The sequence below is a fragment of the Alexandromys fortis genome, unplaced genomic scaffold, assembly GCF_014885135.2.
Source record: "Alexandromys fortis isolate MF-2015 unplaced genomic scaffold, M_Fortis_MF-2015_v1.1 scaffold_68, whole genome shotgun sequence".
In the NCBI taxonomy this organism is placed as follows: domain Eukaryota; kingdom Metazoa; phylum Chordata; class Mammalia; order Rodentia; family Cricetidae; genus Alexandromys; species Alexandromys fortis.
The window spans coordinates 849,205-867,524 of NW_026067948.1; the positions used below are offsets into that span (position 1 = coordinate 849,205).

The window sequence follows — 18,320 nt, forward strand, 5'->3', positions numbered from 1 at the left end:
TGTTTTGTATAGAAAAGTAGCAAGCAGACCATCACACTGTACACTGACGGACTTTTAATTGCTAACAGTCACCCAACTTTCCTCGGCAATGTAGTTTCACAAGTACTTTATTTACCAAATCTAAAACCCGTATTATGAGGTAAATCATTAGTGTATATAATAATATTAGTGTGGAGAATATCTGGAAAAAAGGATAGCCCTCAAAAAATAACTTACCCTTGATTGTACAGTACATTGTAAATATCAAAAACATTAGTAGAAGAAAACTGTGAGGTTTAGAATTGAAAGCTTGTATTAGCATCTGTCACTCTCTTGGGTCTCAATTTGTATGGTTTAGCATCCCTACTCTAAGGCAAGAAAATTGCTGGGCATAGCATGGAGAGCAGGCCCTTTGTTCCATCTCGGCTGCATGGCCAGCTTAGCCCCAAAATAATCACAGAAACTGTATTCATTAAAACACTGCTTGGCCCATTAGCTCGGGCTTCTTATTAACTCCTGCAACTTATATTAGTTCATTATTCTTATTAATGTTAGCCACGTGGCTCAGTACCTTTTTCAGCGGGGCAGGTCACATCCTGCTTCTTCAGTGTCTGGACAGGACTGCAGAGGAATGGAATTCCTCCTTCCTAGAATCCTGTTTTCTTTGACCTGCCTCTACTTCCTGTCTGGTTGTCTGGCCTATACTTCCTGCCTGTCTACTGGTCAATCAGCATTTATTTAAAATGTAATTGACAGAATACAGAATTGTCCCACACCAGCTGGGTTCAGTGATAACACTGCAAGAAGAGTCAGGATTGACCAGAAACTGATCTGGGGTCAAGTCCCTGCTCTTGCTTGGATTCTTAGTAGAAAAGACATTTCCTTTATGTATATATATTTTAAAAAGTCACTTAATTCAAAATTGAACAACACTAGGACTTTTGCTAAATCTTGAATGCACCTGAGAATTAGTTGTTATAATAAGACTTAAAAGACTATAACTTAAAATCTTTAGTTTTACCTTTCGCTAAAACGGTTGTAACGATCAGCAGAAAGAGTGGTTAGTAAGTCTTACCCAAGTCAATGGTGAGATAATTGACTGTGAAACTGTAAATAATAGCAGTGAGTGTTCACACAGCACATCACTGTATTATTAGATCACACAGACTGGAAGGGAGTTGATGGTAACTTCTCAGACTGTAACCATGTGTTTCCTATTTGGTTAGGTGGAAGGTCTTTTAAAGAATCCATTAAATGTCTCTTTCAGAGTCTTATAAAAAGAAATCCATTTCTATACAGGATGCTGAAAAAAGTAATTTTGACATCATGTTGAATAGCAACTAATCTTTATAAAGAACCCAAGATGACTAACCCAAAGTAAGAGACTTCATATTTCCTCTTATGTAAGAAGTCGTATGATCTCCTCTTAAAAAAAAAAAAAAACTAATGAGTTAAGAAATAACATCCGCATGCTACATTGTTTTTCCTATAAATAAGGAATTATGTATAGGAAGAAGTGGTAGTTAAATATACCTTTGGCCAACTGCGTAGTCATGATTACCAGACTTCATCTGTGGAAGTTCAGGAAAGCAGAATTAGAAAAGTCAGAAAAGATTTCATTAAGATAATTCTCTTAGAAATGAATTAGAAAATTCTCCTCCAATTTCATGTCTTTAGTAGTCAAGATGAGTTAAACAGAGCTTTAACAAAAATTAGAGTTGTTCCTTCTCACAGTGTGGTACTGGAAACATCTATACTGAATCCAAATTGATGACTTGCTGAAAATGCAGGTTGCCTTACCCCATTGCTAAATTGTCAAGTAGATCAAGAAACTGCATCTGAAACACACCTCAACCCACCAGTGGTTGTGACCATGCTGGGTTCTGCCACTAATTTAGCACTTGGCTCTCCCCCACCTAGTACTTTAGACTGACGGAACTGTGAATTGAGCCTGATTGAATTTTTGTTCCATATTTCATCTACCAGTGATTTATGAGGCATCCAAGGGGACACAAAGAATGTGAGTGTAGGTATTTTGATGTGTCTTAGCTCTTGATAACATACAAGTATTTATTCAGGATAAAGAAATTGAAGTAAGACTTTCTGAAATCTAATATAATGTCAAAATAAAGAGAACTAAAGTGATCCCCTTAGCTGTAGGAATGGACAGGATAACTCTTGAAGGTTTTTGTCTGCTTGGTTCTCATTTTGTTCTATTTTGTTTATGTCTATATGAGAGAAAAGAGCAAGGCACTATCAGCTAGATGGGTTGTGAAGCTATTCCAATTTGGGTGTGGAAGAAAATGAAGCCTTATTAATGGTTCTTTTACTGCCATATTGATTTAAAAAGAAAACGGTAACTTCAAATTTGCTACTGAATTTATAAATGTGTGGGTCTAACCAAACTGTGGCCTAACGAGTGAGTTGTTCTTTTCTGTTACAGCAATTGTTTAACTGCCAAGCTCTGCGGAAACTAAGCATCCCTGATAATGACCTCTCAAGTCTGCCGACCTCTATCGCTAGCCTAGTTAATCTGAAGGAACTCGACATCAGTAAAAACGGTAAGACTCTCCAAACACCTTCATATCACTTTACTGAAGATAGCTTCTATTTTTTTTTCTTAGTGAGTGGTAACTTTTACTTTGACTTTATTAAAGTTCTATTTAAGACTTAAGTTGTGCTTGGTTGTGGATCCCTGCATCTGCTTTCCATCAGTCTCTGAATGTGGGTGACAGTTCTGTAGCTTGATCTGTTTGTGGGGCCCCTGGCAGTGGAACCAGGACTTATCTGGGTGTATAAAGTGGCTTACTGGAGCCCATTTCCTATGGTGGGGTACCATGCTCAACCTTGATGCAGGAGAGGGGCTTGATCCTGCCTCAGCTTGGTATGCCAGACTTTGTTGACTCCCCATGGGAGCCTTACCCCCTCTAAGGAGTGCATAGGGGTGGAATGGGGGGATATGGGGAGTCAGAGGAAGGATGGGGGACTGCAGTTGGTATGTAAAATGGAAAAAAAACTTCTTTAAATAAAAATGAGTTAAAGACAGCATCATCCCTTTCCCTCACAGTATGACTGACTCCCCCAGATCTCATTACATTTCCTAATTCTCTAATTATTTCCCATCCTCTGCTAGGTTTATTCCTCGTTTTCAGAGTATTACATACTCAATGAGCTTTGTTTCTTTCTTGAAGTAATCCTCCCATTTGCTTCCCTGGGCTCCACTGTCTCATCGGCCTCCTTCTTCTGGCTCACTTTCTCTCCATGCAATATTCAAATGCCATTGTTTCAATTTCTAAATTAAGTCAAGAGTTCAACCTTTCTATACTAACATATCTTTCATGTTCCTTCTGACAATATTTCACTAAAAACAGTTGGTAATTAACTATATTAAAACATTTATGTGATTTCAAGTTTTCAAAACTAGCATATACGTTTTTATAAGGAAAGGAATACTGGATAATATGTCTATCGTGGAGATGGAGTGTTAACATTCATTGTGGATATCGTATTCTTTTTAGATGATAAAACTTCACAGGCACACATAAATATTTATGATCATCACTTCACCGTTCTTGCTGTCAGAATTAAGCTTTAAATTTCCAGCAAAGTAATTCCACATTTTATAGACTATTCTTCAAAGGATTCTTAATTTTTTTTTTAAATATAATTTTTTTATTGAAAAAAAAAGATTTCCGCCTCCTCCCCGCCTCCCATTTCCCTCCCCGTCTCCCTTTTCCCCCCTCCTCCCTCTCCTATCCCCCTCCCCCCCACTCCTCTCCCCCTCCCTCTCCAGTCTGAGGGGCAGTCAGGGTTCCCTGCCCTGTGGAAAGTCCAAAGTCCTCCCCGCTCCATCCTGGTCTAGGAAGGTGGACATCCAAACTGGCTAGGCTCCCACAAAGCCAGAACATGAAGTAGGATCAAAACCCAGTGGCATTGTCCTTGGCTTCTCAGCAGCTCTCATTGTCCGCCATATTCAGAGAGTCCGGTTTTATCCCATGGTTTTTCAGCCGTAGTCCAGCTGGTCTTGGTGAGCTCACAATAGATCAGCCCCACTGTCTCCGTGGGTGGGTGCACCCCTCGTGGTCCTGACTTCTTTGCTCATACCTTCTGCTCCTCCTTGGGACATTGGGAGCTCAGTCCAGTGCTCTAGTGTGGGTCTCTGTCTCTATCTCCATCCATCTCCAGATGAAGGTTCTATGGTGATATGCAAGATATTAATCAGTATGGCTATAGGATAGGGTCATTTCAGGTTCTCTGTCCTCAGCTGCCCCAGGAACTTTTTATGTATGAGTGTTTTGTCTATATGTATGTCTGTGTGCCATTTGCATGCAGTACCTAGAGAGGCCAGAAAAGACCATAAGATCCCCTGGTCCTAGAGTTACAGATGGTTATGATGAGTGGCCATGTGGGTGCTGAGAACTGAACCCAGGTCCTCTGGAAGAGAGCCAGAGCTCTTTGCCACTGAGCCATCTCCCCAGCCCTCTGTTCTTCAAGTTTGTTCCATGGTGTCCTTCTAAAGTTACTTCTTGAAGGTTGTACAACTGAATCTGGTTGTTTCAGCAGAAGAACTCATGCTCCTATTGCCTCTCATCCATTAACTGGCAGTCCATCAGATGCACATACTGGGATGCTCTTACTTGGTGTTTCCCTAGTAGCAAACATTTTGCCATTTTTATTGGTCAGGTGAAATTGTCTTTTTTTTCCTACAAATTTTCTTTTATGAACTACTTTCATTTGGGGTAGTCTTTTAGTTTCTTGATGACTTGAGGTTCACTCCTTTGAACACTAGTTTCCTCTTGTAAGATCTGCAAGATTATTTCCCAGTCTGTGACATGTCTTCCCACATTGTTTGGAAAGCCATTTTTCATAAAGAAATTGCTGATTTTAATCAATTTTAGTCAACCTTTTCTCCTTTGTGTTGCGTGCTATCACATTGTGTTGAAGATGCTCTTCCGTACTTGGTGTCCCAGACAATTTTTCTGTATTGTCTTCTTAAACAATTGGCCTTCTTTTCACATATTGGATCTTTACTTAATTTGCATCTTATTTTTGAGCCTAGAAATTACCAAAATTCATCTTTCTCGTGTGAATGGATAGTTAATTGTTCTAAGAACACTCAGCAGCCTGTCCCCTCACTCGTTATGCTGGTCTCCACAGTGCTTCAGCCTCTTCAGCTTACTCAACTGTCCTTGCTAGTTGAGACCTGTTCTTATCATTACAGTGTCTTACTGAGTTTCCTCACTTCCTTCCTTCATTTTAGGTGTCCTGATGCTCTTGGTATTCAATCTCAAACTTTAAGTAAAGCTTTGGGTTGAATATCAATATACAGCAATCTGATATAATTTCAAAAATTGATTTGAATTTAACAGTTTACTTGGAAAGAGCTGATGTCTTCAAGTGGTAAATACCAACAAGCTACTTACTATCATTATGTCTTACTTTCTGGTTTCCAATTGAGCTTTATAAAAAGTCTTCAAAAAAGTTTGCAGACATTTTTAATTGCTTAATTTCAAGTTGTGGGTGTGTGTGCACGTGCATGCATGTGTACGTGTTTAGCACTTGATGTAGCACATGTGTGGAGGTCAAGGACTACCTACAGGAGTCAGTTCTATCCGTCCACAGTGTGGGTTCCAGGATTGAACTCAGGTCCTGGGGCTGGGCAGTAAATTCCTTTACCCCTGAGCCATCTTACCATCAGGTTTGTGCACATTTGTAGTTACTGCATGTGGGGCAGCTTCATCCTTTCTAGTTCTGATAGCTCTGTGTATTCTTGAGTCATTCTTTTACAAGGTACAACTATCCCACTCCATCATTCAGATTTTCAATTTTATTTTTTCTTCTTTTTCATAACTTTCCTCACTCCAATTTTTTATACTCCTCTACCATATCTATGGTCACTTTATCCTCTGCATTTCTAAAATTAATCATTCCAACTTATCTTTATTTTTATCAGTCTTGAAAAGTCTTTCTTTGCTTTGTTGGTCTCATTTGTTATTTGTTTGATTCCCAATTCATTAATTCCTCGTTTCCACTGCTACTTTTATCATGCCCTCCTGCAGTATCTCATGCTTACTTGGGTGATTATAGTGTTCCAGTGCATTTGGTACAATCTCAGTCACATCATCTTCTTTGCTGGTGTATGGCAAGCCACATTGTCCGGATGCTGCAGATTTCTTATCATTCACTGACTTTCACATTGTAACCAAGTCATAGTAGATGTTCAAAATGTCACTGTAATGAAAACACGCATTCTCTTTGGGTGGGTTAAATTAAGGACATACTAGTAGTAAACTACAGGCCCTGATGTCAGATTCTCTTTAATGAATACATTATGTTCATAAGTTTTACATACTTAAGGCATTGAAAGGATGAGGAAATGGCTACCAGGGGAACTTAATTTGCAATCATATAGAATGAGCAGTTCCAGGCTCTGGTGCACAGGGAGATAATGAAGGATAATAAAGCATGAGATGTTTCAAAACTCAAGACGAAATGAGTTCAAATGTTTGCACTAATGAAATGATAAATATTTGAGGAGATAAATGGATGTAAACTGGTCTCAGCATTGCCCAGAATACACATGCATCAGAATATCACAGAATTCCCTGTCCGATGTGAAGTTTTTATGTTCTCATTTTTCAGTTAGAAGATAAATTTTAAGAAAGCTCATTACATAGAATATTTACCTACATGGTATAATCAAAATACCCAGTTAACTGGAAAGCAATGGAGTGGAAAATGAGGTTACAGCTTCTTGTTGTCAATAAAAAACATTCTTTTTTTTTTTCTTCTTAAAAATGAGTTCATTAGCTTTGACCTTCTAGAGAAGTTTTGGATAATTATAGTAAAACTTTGTCATTTGTAGAGCCAGAGATAAATAAAAACAAGCCCAGGCTTTTTATGAATCAGCTTTCCTTTCTTAGCAATTATTGTTCTCTGATTGTACACAGTGATCCAAGGGAAGCGTGACACTATCCATACCAATGGATCTTCCATCTGTTACCCTCGGGGATGGCTAGTTTTGTGTCAGTTTGACACAAGTTAGCGTTGCCTGAAAGGAGAAATCTCAATTGAGAAAATGCTCCCATACGACCCAGCTGTAAGGCTTTTTCTTAATTGGTTCTTAATGTAGGAGGGCCCAGGCCATTGTGGATGGTGCCATCCTTGGGCTGATGGTCCTGGGGTCTATAAGAAAGCAGGGCAAGCATGCCATGGTAAAAAGCAAGTAAATAGCACCTCTCCATGGTCCCTGCATTAGTTCCTGCCTCCAGGTTCCTGCCCTGTTTGAGTTCTTATCCCAACTTCCTTCAGTGATGGACTACAGTGTTGAAGTGTAAGGCCAAATAATCCCTTTTCTTTTCAACTTGCTTTTGATCATGGTATTTTCACAGCAACAGAAACCCTAAGACATCATCACATCTGAATTCAGTAGTGAAATAAAAATCTATGTAAACCAGATATCAATGCATTTTATGGTACTGTAATCTCTGGATTAAATAGTCAAGTCTAAACTAATACATGGCCACTGTAGAGTACACTGTTTTATACGGTGAAGTTAGATAATGAGTGATCATGTCTAGTCAGTGATTTTATTTCAAGTTTGATTGTTGACTTGTCAAAGCTTCTTAGAGAAGATGATACCATAATGTAAGGACTTTAATGAAAATGAATTAATTTGAAAGTGCTTCCTAATTCTCCAGCAATTAAGTCATGGTTTTTCTCTCATCCTCTGGAACTTATTTCTATACATGAATAGATTTGAGAAGCACCATGGTGGGCAAAATCACTATTGTTAGTTGTAATAAGAGGCAATCATAGTTGAAGGGTTATTATGTGTAATAGTGATGTGCCAATTATTCCACCCCTTCCTGAAGCACTCATGAAACACGGAACGAATCACTCTCCCCATCTGCAGGAAGAAAGGGCATTTCTCTGTTCTGGAGTCACGGGCAGAAGAAGTTAACAGACTTTTAAAAATCCTTAAACCTTTGAGGATATTGGTAGAGAACCTCTGACTGTCGGTGCTGTAAATTCTCCAGGAATTTACTAGAGATGCTTTGAACGGGTTAGGGAGCAAACGGCAGCACATGGTCATAATCATCATGCAATAACTGTGCCCGTGGGTACTCTGCCCTATAAAAGTCCTTACTTCAACACCATTACTGCAGAACTCAGCAAAAATCACTATCTCTTGCACCTTAGGTCTACTTTTCCTGTCTTTAGAATCTCTTCTGTTCGCCATGGGTCAAATAAACTCAAAGTCTCATTTGCTCCATTAAATCACCCCATGATGACGAAAATCAAATCTGTTTCTCTTGTCACCTCCACAGTCCAGCACCAAGCTTTAAACTCTGGTGTCTTCATGCGGACACAAAGCATGAAACATGCCAGCAGCCACGTTAATACAAGGAAAGAGAGTGCCATCTCCTCACCTTCTGAAGCCCTCTCAGACTCCTGTCAGCTAGGGCTCAGGGTCTCAGGGTCACTGCAGGACGTTTTCAAAAATGCATGATTGATAAATTCTCCATGGTCTGTACATCCATACAAGTAGTTTGAAGAGAATGAAATTTAACTTATAAGAGCTGTTTTGAGTCTTCCCTCCCACGCAGCACCCTTCACCCATTGTAAAAAGGAGCTGAACCTTACACTGCCCTCAGGGCCACAGCACCTCCTATCAAAATATAGGTGGATGGAATGCTCACTGAAGCAGTCTAGTGAAAATGAAGGGAGAAGTAAACATTAAAGACAAAATAATGCTTAATAGACCAGTTCACAAAAATCTCACTCAGAACCTCTATTATTGGAGTAAAGAAAGGGAACACAGAATTGGTGTTGTTCACTGCATTTGGACCAAGTCACAAGTATCCCTCTATGAATAAACTATGGGTCAAGGTCATAAAAACTTTATACTTTTCCCAAGATATGTCCCAGAATCAAGTTCAGTTGTGTTGCTAGAAATTAAAAAATCCTAGATTTCATTAGTGTTTCTCAGAATAGGCAAACATGACAGTATCTGAGATGTGCTGATTTAAAATCCTGGCCAGGCACTAAACCTTACTTGCTTTGTTAGTCATTCTTTTAGAAATTCTTGAGACTGAAATAAAGTGTGTATAGCATTCTTCTCTGTGCATTTCATCTTTTAATCCTCGGGGTCTAACAAACTTGTTCAGCACACAAGTCACCTGCCTGTTCTCCTCAAAATAAAAAAAGCACAATTTCAAAGATCGGTAATAAGTAAAATAAAAATGGAACATCTTATTAGCTATATTTTTGTTGTTTTATTATGTAAGATAGGGCACTGTAAATTTTTTCTCTAGCATTTAGCACTTATAGCACAGAGTAAACTATATGGAGTATTTATGCAATTCATGCAATTCCGAAAACAGAAGCATTCAGTATATATCAACCATACTTACATATATTCATCTGCACAAAAATTTATAAGCAAGAAATGCTTCTTATAAATTTGAAGGAGCTCTCAATCATTTAAATGTGGCATTTAGAAAGTCTGTGACATTTTGTTTGTTTGAAAAGAGATAATTATCCTTTTTATCTTAATATAGGTAATTAAAATCTACATCCTCCGTATCAAAATTAACTGCTTCTTTCCGTATCTTAAATGTATTTTAATTCAATGCTCCAAGTTATTGATGTGAAATATAATCTAGAGGCAATTTAACAAGCACTTGCCAAGTTGTCATTGTTTCTCTAGGTAGATCCTAGGAAATTAAACATTAATGAACCCCAATGTCTGACTATATTGTGGTTTTCCTACTCATTGCTAAAACACAGTATATATTTACATTTACATATATATTTTTCACCTGATAAAATATAAACTCAAATAAAAAGAATTCCCCATCTTTCCCATCTTTTCCCCCATTTGTTTCCTCAAAGTTCAGCACTTCCCAACACAGTAAGCACTCAGGAAAACATGTTAAATGTGTGACTGTTCCCCTTCTTCAGGAACCTAAATTAAAAATATATTAAAACATTAGTAACAATGTCCTTAACACATAACTATGACAGTGGTATTTTATTTTGTTTAGTTGTTCTTTTTTCTGTTGTTTTTTTCTAGTCTCATTCAATTTAAGATGCAATGTAAGCCACAACAATAGGCATTAAGAAGTAAGGGGATTAGTTGAATAAATCCTCATGCAAATGTTAGAATTTAAATTTCCCTATATAATAGTTGGTATTTAGACCTGGGTTTGGGTGAGAAAATAATGAGGACAGGCAAAACTTACATCAAATAAAGCAAACATCAGGAAAATGAGATGGTAAGACAACGTTCATGTCGCAGAAATCTCCAGGTAGGTTTCCCTCTGGGTGGTGTCTATTTATAGACTCGGGGACCAATGCTCTATTGTTGTTAAGCTCGGTGCTTAATAATGAAGAGACTTTTTTTTCCTACATTTGGGTTCCAAACTTAACTTCTGTTCAGAAAGAATGTTTCTTTCCATACTTGGACATACATTTAAAGCCATTTTTAAAAACACAGGTTGACTTCAGAAGCCCTTTTATCATTAGAGAAAGCTGAAAGCTCTTTTAACTACAAGCTTAAGAGCTTCTCTAAGGGGCAGGGATGTGATTCAAATAGTTAACTCTGAGCTCCGCTCCCCAACATCAACTTAAAATGGTAGGTGTGGTGGCCTGATGTGATCCCAACACTGAAGATGTGGAATAGGAGGGTACCTGGGGTCCTGCCAAATAAGTGAGCTTTGGGATTAGTGGCAGATCCTTTCTCAAAAAATAAGATGAAGGAAGGTTGAGGAGGACACTCAGTATCAATCTCAAGAGTTTACCCTTGTAATTGGGCACATATGTGTGTGTTACACTCAATCATATATGAGCCTGGGTGGATGATGTGGCTTTATTCAGGGTATCCTGTCTTCCTTGGATAGAAAAACCCAAGTAAAAGCAAAAAATTAAACCTCCTAACCAGACATTTATTCATGATTTTCTGTCTCCCCTCCTCATACCAGGTATGAATGATGAATTGATTAATCTCAGATTTCTTTATTACCTTATACGTACTGTTTCCTGATAGAAGAATGAACAAGCATGATGGTCAAATGGAGATGGGTTTTTTTTTTCCTTTTGAAACAGGGTTTTTGTAGCCCTAGCTGGCCTTGAACTACTAAGTACCAAGGTTGACCATTCTCTTTCCATCTCCCAATTTTGCTGGGATTGAAGACATGCATCACTAAACCTTGTATATGTGGTGCTGGGAATCAAGCCCAAGACTCCCTGTACTTCAGCAAATGCTTTGCCCACAGAGCTACAACCCCAGCCCAAAGCAGGAACATTAAAAATGTTCAAGCTTTATATTTTTATTCATTTTTGTATATCAACCACAGTTCTCTCTCCCCTCTCTCTCCTCTCACCTTCTCCCCCCTTCCTCCATCCATTCCTCAGAGAGGGTAAGCCCTCCCACGGAGGATCAATAAAGCCTGACATATCATGTGGAGGCAGGACCAAGCTCCTTCGCCCCACCCCATCAAGGCTGAACATGGTATCCCACCATAGGGAATGGACTCCAAAAAGCCAGTTCATGCACCTGGTCCCACTGCCAGGGCTCCACAAAAAGACCAAGCCACACAACTGTCACCCACATTCAGAAGGCCTAGTTTGGTCCCCAGCTGTCAGTCCAGAGTCCATGAGCTCCCACTAGCTCGGGTCAGCTGTCTCTGTGGGTTTCCTCATCATGATCTTGACCCCACCCTACCCCACCCCTGCTCATATGATCCCTGTTTCCTCTCAACTGGACTTCAAGAGCTCGACCCAACGTAAAACATAAAACTTCATGTTTTAAAAGCCAAGAGTTTAAAGAACAGAATTAGATGTATCAACTACATAACCTATTGTATCTATCTTCTTCAAGTAATTAATAATTTGTTAATACAGATTTTATTAATTCTATGATGTTAAAAGCTTTATCTCTAAGATGCCTTGAGATCAGAATGTACAAATGCTGTTTGCCATTTTTTTCAATAATTTTGTGAATATAATCAACTTAGATTTTGTGGTACATTTACTGAAATGAATACATCGGAGAAGTATCAACACAGTGTCCTCAATTGGGGTATAAATATTGACTGATGTCATTTGCTGCTTGTGAATGAGGAAAATGCCCGTTTTTAAAGCAAACATACCATTTTGCCTATAAAACTCAATGCCCCATGTAATTGGTGACCAGTAGAAGCTCTCATGTGAAGACCAGTTCAGCCTGACTCCAAACCCAGCCTACGCATTAGAAGATTGAATGCCCAGAGATTCCCAGAAGTGAGCTTGGGGTGTTCCTACAGGGGAGGGCAAACAGTTCTGTGTTCTCAGCTGAAAGCCAGTGGTGGGAGTGTGGATGTGTGGTGGTGTTTTTACAGCCAGAATCCTTACAACAAACCGTGTCACCAGGCTACTTTTATTTTCATCCCTGAGAGTTGGTCAAGAGCCAAATCTGGTTATCCTTGATTTTACATGCAGCTTCCAGCTATGACTATCCTAAAGTATTATCTGATGTTCATTTTATAAGGAAAATTGTGTGTACACCTGTCTTTTTGTGTGGCTTTGTCATATTCAGTTACCATCTCTGCTTGAATATTTGCCCTACATGGAGTTTAGATCCAAACTTGGTGGTTTGGATAGTTTGTTTTCACTGTAGGAATCAGAGCTTTGATAAACTTGCTGGGATATAGTCATGAACTCATGTCTTTGTTTTTTTTTTCTGACTTTTTAGGTGTACAAGAATTTCCAGAAAACATAAAGTGCTGTAAGTGTTTAACCATTATTGAAGCCAGTGTCAATCCCATTTCTAAGTGAGTATAAATTATTTGATTTTTACTTATATTCTATTCGTATTTACATTGGCTTATGGTGTGCTTAGATGGAACTTTTGTGATAATAGTTTTGAACATAAAATCAATTGTTTTAGTTAACAGAATGGTAGGACAGCTACCAAGAGCCTGGGGTTTCATTAAGACGGTTAAAAAGCAAGAACGAGAAGGAAGACCCTGCTGGCACAGTATGGCATTGGTTTTCTGTAATTCTCAGCAGAATTCCAAGGGTGAGAGTCAAAATCAAGAAAATAGATATTGGTTGCAGTCATGGTGAGAAATTAGCATCATGGACCTGATGGAAATTCAAAACAGAGGAATTTTAAAGGTGCCCACACATGCTTTAAGAGTTGAGTGTCCCCACCAAAGAAATTGAGTCTGACTCCAAATAAGAAGTGTCTGGGTCGCAGAAATAGCAGCTAGCGCAAACGAAAAAGCCTAAAGGTGTAGTAGATGGGGAGATGTGAATGATAAAGATTCAGCAGAAAATAAAAAGGTTGCTTGTGGTTCAGAATCTATTAGCTAAGAAATCTCATGGGAAAAAATGAAACTCAACATGTGACTATCTTGCTGACTCAGATTTGTCCTGGAGTGAGAGGTCTGTGGAAACATGAACAGGTAAGATGGAAGTAGAACTAGAACCCAGAAAGGCTGCTGACGTCCTAGTACCTGAAAGAGTCTGAAGCAGACTGGACCTGGAATGCAGATGGTGGTTTTCAGAGAGAGGCGCCATCTTAATTACATGAAGCAGAGAGTAAAAGCCTCCAGGACTTCGTCCACATGAGTAGAGGAGGCTGGAGTTCTCAGCTAGGGGAATATTCTCAAAAGGCACAAAGAGGCTGGTCAAAGTTTTGCACCAGAGGATACAATAGAATGAGAAGGAAATTTACAGTGGATAACTAAAGAAACAATATGCACACCCTAGTAGAAAATACAATACATTAAACAATGTGATGTGCTTCAAAATCAGAGTTTCTACCTCAAACTAAAATATGGAAGGGGAAAACAAATCCAGACCTTGAAAATTTTTTTCCCAACTCTACAACAATTGCATTTTTCTCAGCATCTCAACGTAATGGAGCTACCAGCCTCTCATACCAAGACTGACACACAGGATGGATGAAGAGCTGGTCTGCTTTACATATTGTCTGTTATTTCTTTGCTTTCTTTATTTTCTAGATTCTAGAACAATATATTGTTTAGTAATTACAAGTCTTGGGGGATTGAAGTCATAATACAATTACAACACTAAGAATTTAAAAACTAGATTTAACAAGCTACTTCCAAACTCATTTCATATATTTAAACTTGTGAAACATTTTAAATTACCTATTTCATCAAAATACACTTAACACTTTAAACATCAACCAGTTTAGGAGTGTATAAAAACACAGTCAATAGAGAAGCAGATTTAAGTAGTATGTCTATTTTCAAATTCAGACTTTTTAAAGCTAAATGAGTAAAATCCCCAATATAGGTATGCAACTGAGTATGTTTTTACAGGTAGTTAGTCATTAGCTGTAATCAATTAAATCATTTCAACACCCCCAGAACTTATCTAGCCTGGCTGTATTTTCCAAAATGCATTATGAATGGCTGGTGTCTGTGTCAGATTGTTTTAACTCATCTTTTTGGCTGTCACTTTGTCTACATACCAGTCCCTTTATTGGCAGGAACGTCCCATTGCAGTGAAATCACAGGTCCCTTGATGGGAGCTGAGATTGTTTACAGACACCACTGGTAGGAACTGTGTGTAGACATTGGAGAAATTCATGCCCAGATGTCATTTAGGTTGCTTAAATGCCTGGGGCAGTTCAACAGGGAGTACAGAACTCATGTACCCGAGCTTAGGAGATGCTTACGAACCTTTGCAAATGGTGGCTGTTTCCTTGCCATCATCCACCATCATAAGTTCTCATTTCTTCGATTTCAGTCAGTCTGGTAGATATGCTGTCTCCTTGTGGTTTTAATTTACATTTATGGTGTCCAATCAGCATTTTTCTCTGCATATTAATTAAAGGTATTGTTTCTTTGGCAGCAATTCAATTTTTTTTCTTGACTTGCCTTTTTAATGCTAAATTATAAGTTATTTTCAGATTCCGGGTGCAGTATGAGTCCCAGTTCTATGGCTTGTTCCTTCACACTCTAAATATCGCCCTTCACGGAGAGGCTTTTACGTTTGTATGAAGTCCTGTTTAATAGCATGCATCCCAGTTTCCTGCCTTTGCCAAGTTCAGAGTCCTGCTTGGTCTTCTGAAGCTTTGCTCTGCGTCTTTTGTAACTCAGGCTTTCCCTTTGGCTTAGACTTCTGCAAATCAGCAGGGCTTAATGGTCGTGAGGCTTTTCTCTGATGTCTGTTTCCAGTCACTCCTGATCCATTATTAGGAATAGTACCATCCTGAATAGGGCTGCCAGGTGCCTCTAATGAAAACTAACAGGTTATATGTGTTTGTGTCCATTTGTGCTTTCTTTTCTGTTTTTACACCAATCTATATCCTGTCTTTACGCCACCGATACTCTCTCAATTACTATATATATTACTATATATAGCTGCATTGTATATCATGAAGTCATGTACTATAAGCCCTCATTAACTTTCTTATCATAATCATACAATTTAGTAGATGCCTTTTACTTTTCTATATAAATTTCACAGATTCCCAGTTTCTTCAAAGATATAAATGTCTGATGGGATTTTGACAGGGATCGCACTGAATCAGTTGGCCAATTTGGCCAGAAATAGTATCTCAGAAATATTGAGAAACTGAAATTTGAAAATATTCCAAGCCTTTTTCATATCTTAAATTTTTTAATCCATTTTGTACATTTTTGACATGCAAATAATACATATTTGTTTGTATGAGTTTGCATTTTATGCTATTGTGGATTATTTTTATTGGTCCATGTGTTTTTGCCATGTATATTAATGAAATGGATTTTTGTATATTTGTGTTATAGCTTGTGGAACTGCCTGGGCTTTGTTTCTTGGTTCTACTGGATTGTTTCTGAACATTTGGAGAGAGGTTCTGTGTGGGCAGCCGTGTTGTCTGTGAGTTTGTCGTGTTTCATTGTTTTTATCTACTTGCTGAATATTGACTTTTCTTGCCTTATTTATCTTGTAGGACCTCACATTGGATAAAGAAGTGAAAACAGACAGCGCTGTCAGTTTTTCATTATCTGTGTTGCTTCTTCTTTTCTCATACAGACCCTCTGTCAAGTTAAGGGAAGGTCCCATAACTGGCCTTCACTTCCTTTGACACCCTCACTGGCAGGTCTTCCAAGTGAGATTCATGCAGGGAAATGCAGTCTCTGTCTGTCATGGCCTGTATTTGTGGGTTTTTTCTCTCTGGATCTGAACAGTCTCCTCTTCTGTGTTCCAAAGCCACATTTTTTGGGAAGCTGTCGCAGCAGAGATCTTATTCTGAGTCCCAAAAATCTATATTACTTTCCTTGTGTGTAATACACGGCTGTGGGCTCAACAGCTTGTTTGACTACCATCATTTTCCAGAGTTCCTGGTTCAGGAACTTGTTCACGACCAATCTCAGCTGCTGGTTCATGGTCTCACCTCCAGAAGCCAAGGAAAGAGTAATTTTTCAGAGGAACAAGAATCCACTCCAGAGCTCAATTGGGCTGTTATAGAATTCGCTTCTCACACAGGGAGCTGAGATCCCAGATTTCTGCTGGCTACCCCTAAAGATTCTGTGGGAATCTAAAGGGAGCATCTCCCTGCTGTGTAATTATCTCCAGATGCAACTTGTTACCTAGCATCTGGCTTCCTCAAGGTCAACACTAAGTGAGGGTGAGTCATGAAGATAATTACGGATGTGGCATCCCATTACACAGCCATATTCTGTTAGCTAATAAGAAACCAACACAGAAAAAAGCAGGCCCACCATACACTAGAGTTGTCACAACTTTGGTATCTGTTTTGCAGGGTGCTTATTTTCAGTGGGTGTGGAGTTTAGCCATAGCTGATTTGTAAGGTCTGTGATCACTTGCTTTTATGGTGACTCACATTCTTCAACGCTTCCTGTCGTTCGTGCTTGCCAAAGGACAAACTGTTTAGTCATGACTATTGCTCATTTGTAATTTCAATTGCTCTGATTTATTAATATCTATTAATGCTCTGTCTGCTGATTTCATAAAATATACCCATTGTATGCTTCTGCTAATTCCATTTGTTATCAAGGTAAAACCGTTTTCATGAAGCGAGTTGAGAAATGTTCTCTTCAATTCCCTATAGTAATTTGCATAGACTTAGTTCTATCCCTTCAGTAAGTGATGGTGGTCTTCTTCCATGCAGCTATTAAGTCTGAGCTTCCCACTATGGCTGTTAGCCTTCACTCGATAGCTAATAAGCTACCCAGATCAGCTATTTCTCCTCAGGGGTGTTAGCAGCAACAGTTTTTCAGAAACCTGTGCACTTTGTACAAGTCACGCCTTGCTGTTTTCACTTAGGTTTTCTTGGTCCTTGACTGTTTCTATTTCTGTATTCTGGTGTTCTTCTCTCTTACATCATTGGCTTTGAGTCTTATTGTTGGCTTGATCATGCTAGCTAGCAATTTTTAAGTTTTATTGGTCTCTTCAAAAGATAGATTTGCTTTTATTGATTTTTATTCATTTATTTTTAAATTTTTTTTCCATAAAAATTATGAAATATTAAGTGGCAAAAACACTGGAAACATAAAATTTATGCTTTTTAGAATCACTGTTTTGGTTTGCTCTCAGCTGTTAGTGAACATTATTAAAATAAACCTAAAAGTAACTACTCAGTAAGAAAACGGAGCTGGACGTTTACCAGGAAACCCCTGCCTCTCTGGTCTCTAGCTGTATTACCACAACCTCACAACGTATGTAACTGTTTTCATTGCCATTTACCATAATAAATAACTGAATCTAGTGTTTAATTCCCTGGTACTTTTCACTATGAAGCATCTTTGCTATGAATCAAAGATATATTTTCAACTCTCAAGAACATTTGAAATCTGCCTGTGGAGGTGGCCAATGAACGGAGCACTTCCTGTGCAGCCATGGGGACCTGGGTTCAAGTCCCCCGGCACCCACACAGAAGCTGGAAGTGCCACCCTTTGCCCAAAACTCCAGCTGTGAGGAACAAAGACAGGAGCATCCTAAGAGCTCTCTCACAGACCAGACTGGTAAAATGGAGAGCTTCAGGTTCAGGAAAGACAGTGCCCCAAGAGAATAAAAGGGAAACCAGTGAAGAAATATACCTAGTGTCGTCCTCTGGCCTCTGCATGTGTGCATGTACATACACATCACATACATATAAAATAGAAATACTTTAAAAATAAATATCCAGAATTCAATGACAAGGAAGCCAGCAGTATGTTACTGTGTGGAAAGGCTGCACATCATGATTTCTGCTGATCATGGTGTTCATTCCAGGGTACAGTCAACACAAACCCCTCTTTCACTCTCACAAGTGTCTGAAGATGTTCTATACTTTATTTAGACGCCTTTTATACAACAACACTGCAAAAATAATT

General features: G+C 38.7%; 1 protein-coding gene across 2 annotated transcripts in view; it reads left to right on the top strand.

Moving 5' to 3' along the window:
- Nucleotides 1–18,320, top strand: part of Lrrc7 (leucine rich repeat containing 7) — a 307,126-nt gene that overhangs the window by 102,938 nt on the left and 185,868 nt on the right. For both annotated transcript variants that reach the window (XM_050149461.1, XM_050149462.1), the window contains exons 3-4: nt 2,423–2,540; nt 12,716–12,794. In XM_050149461.1, the coding sequence (XP_050005418.1) occupies nt 2,423–2,540; nt 12,716–12,794 (197 nt within the window). The remainder of the gene's footprint in view (nt 1–2,422; nt 2,541–12,715; nt 12,795–18,320) is intronic.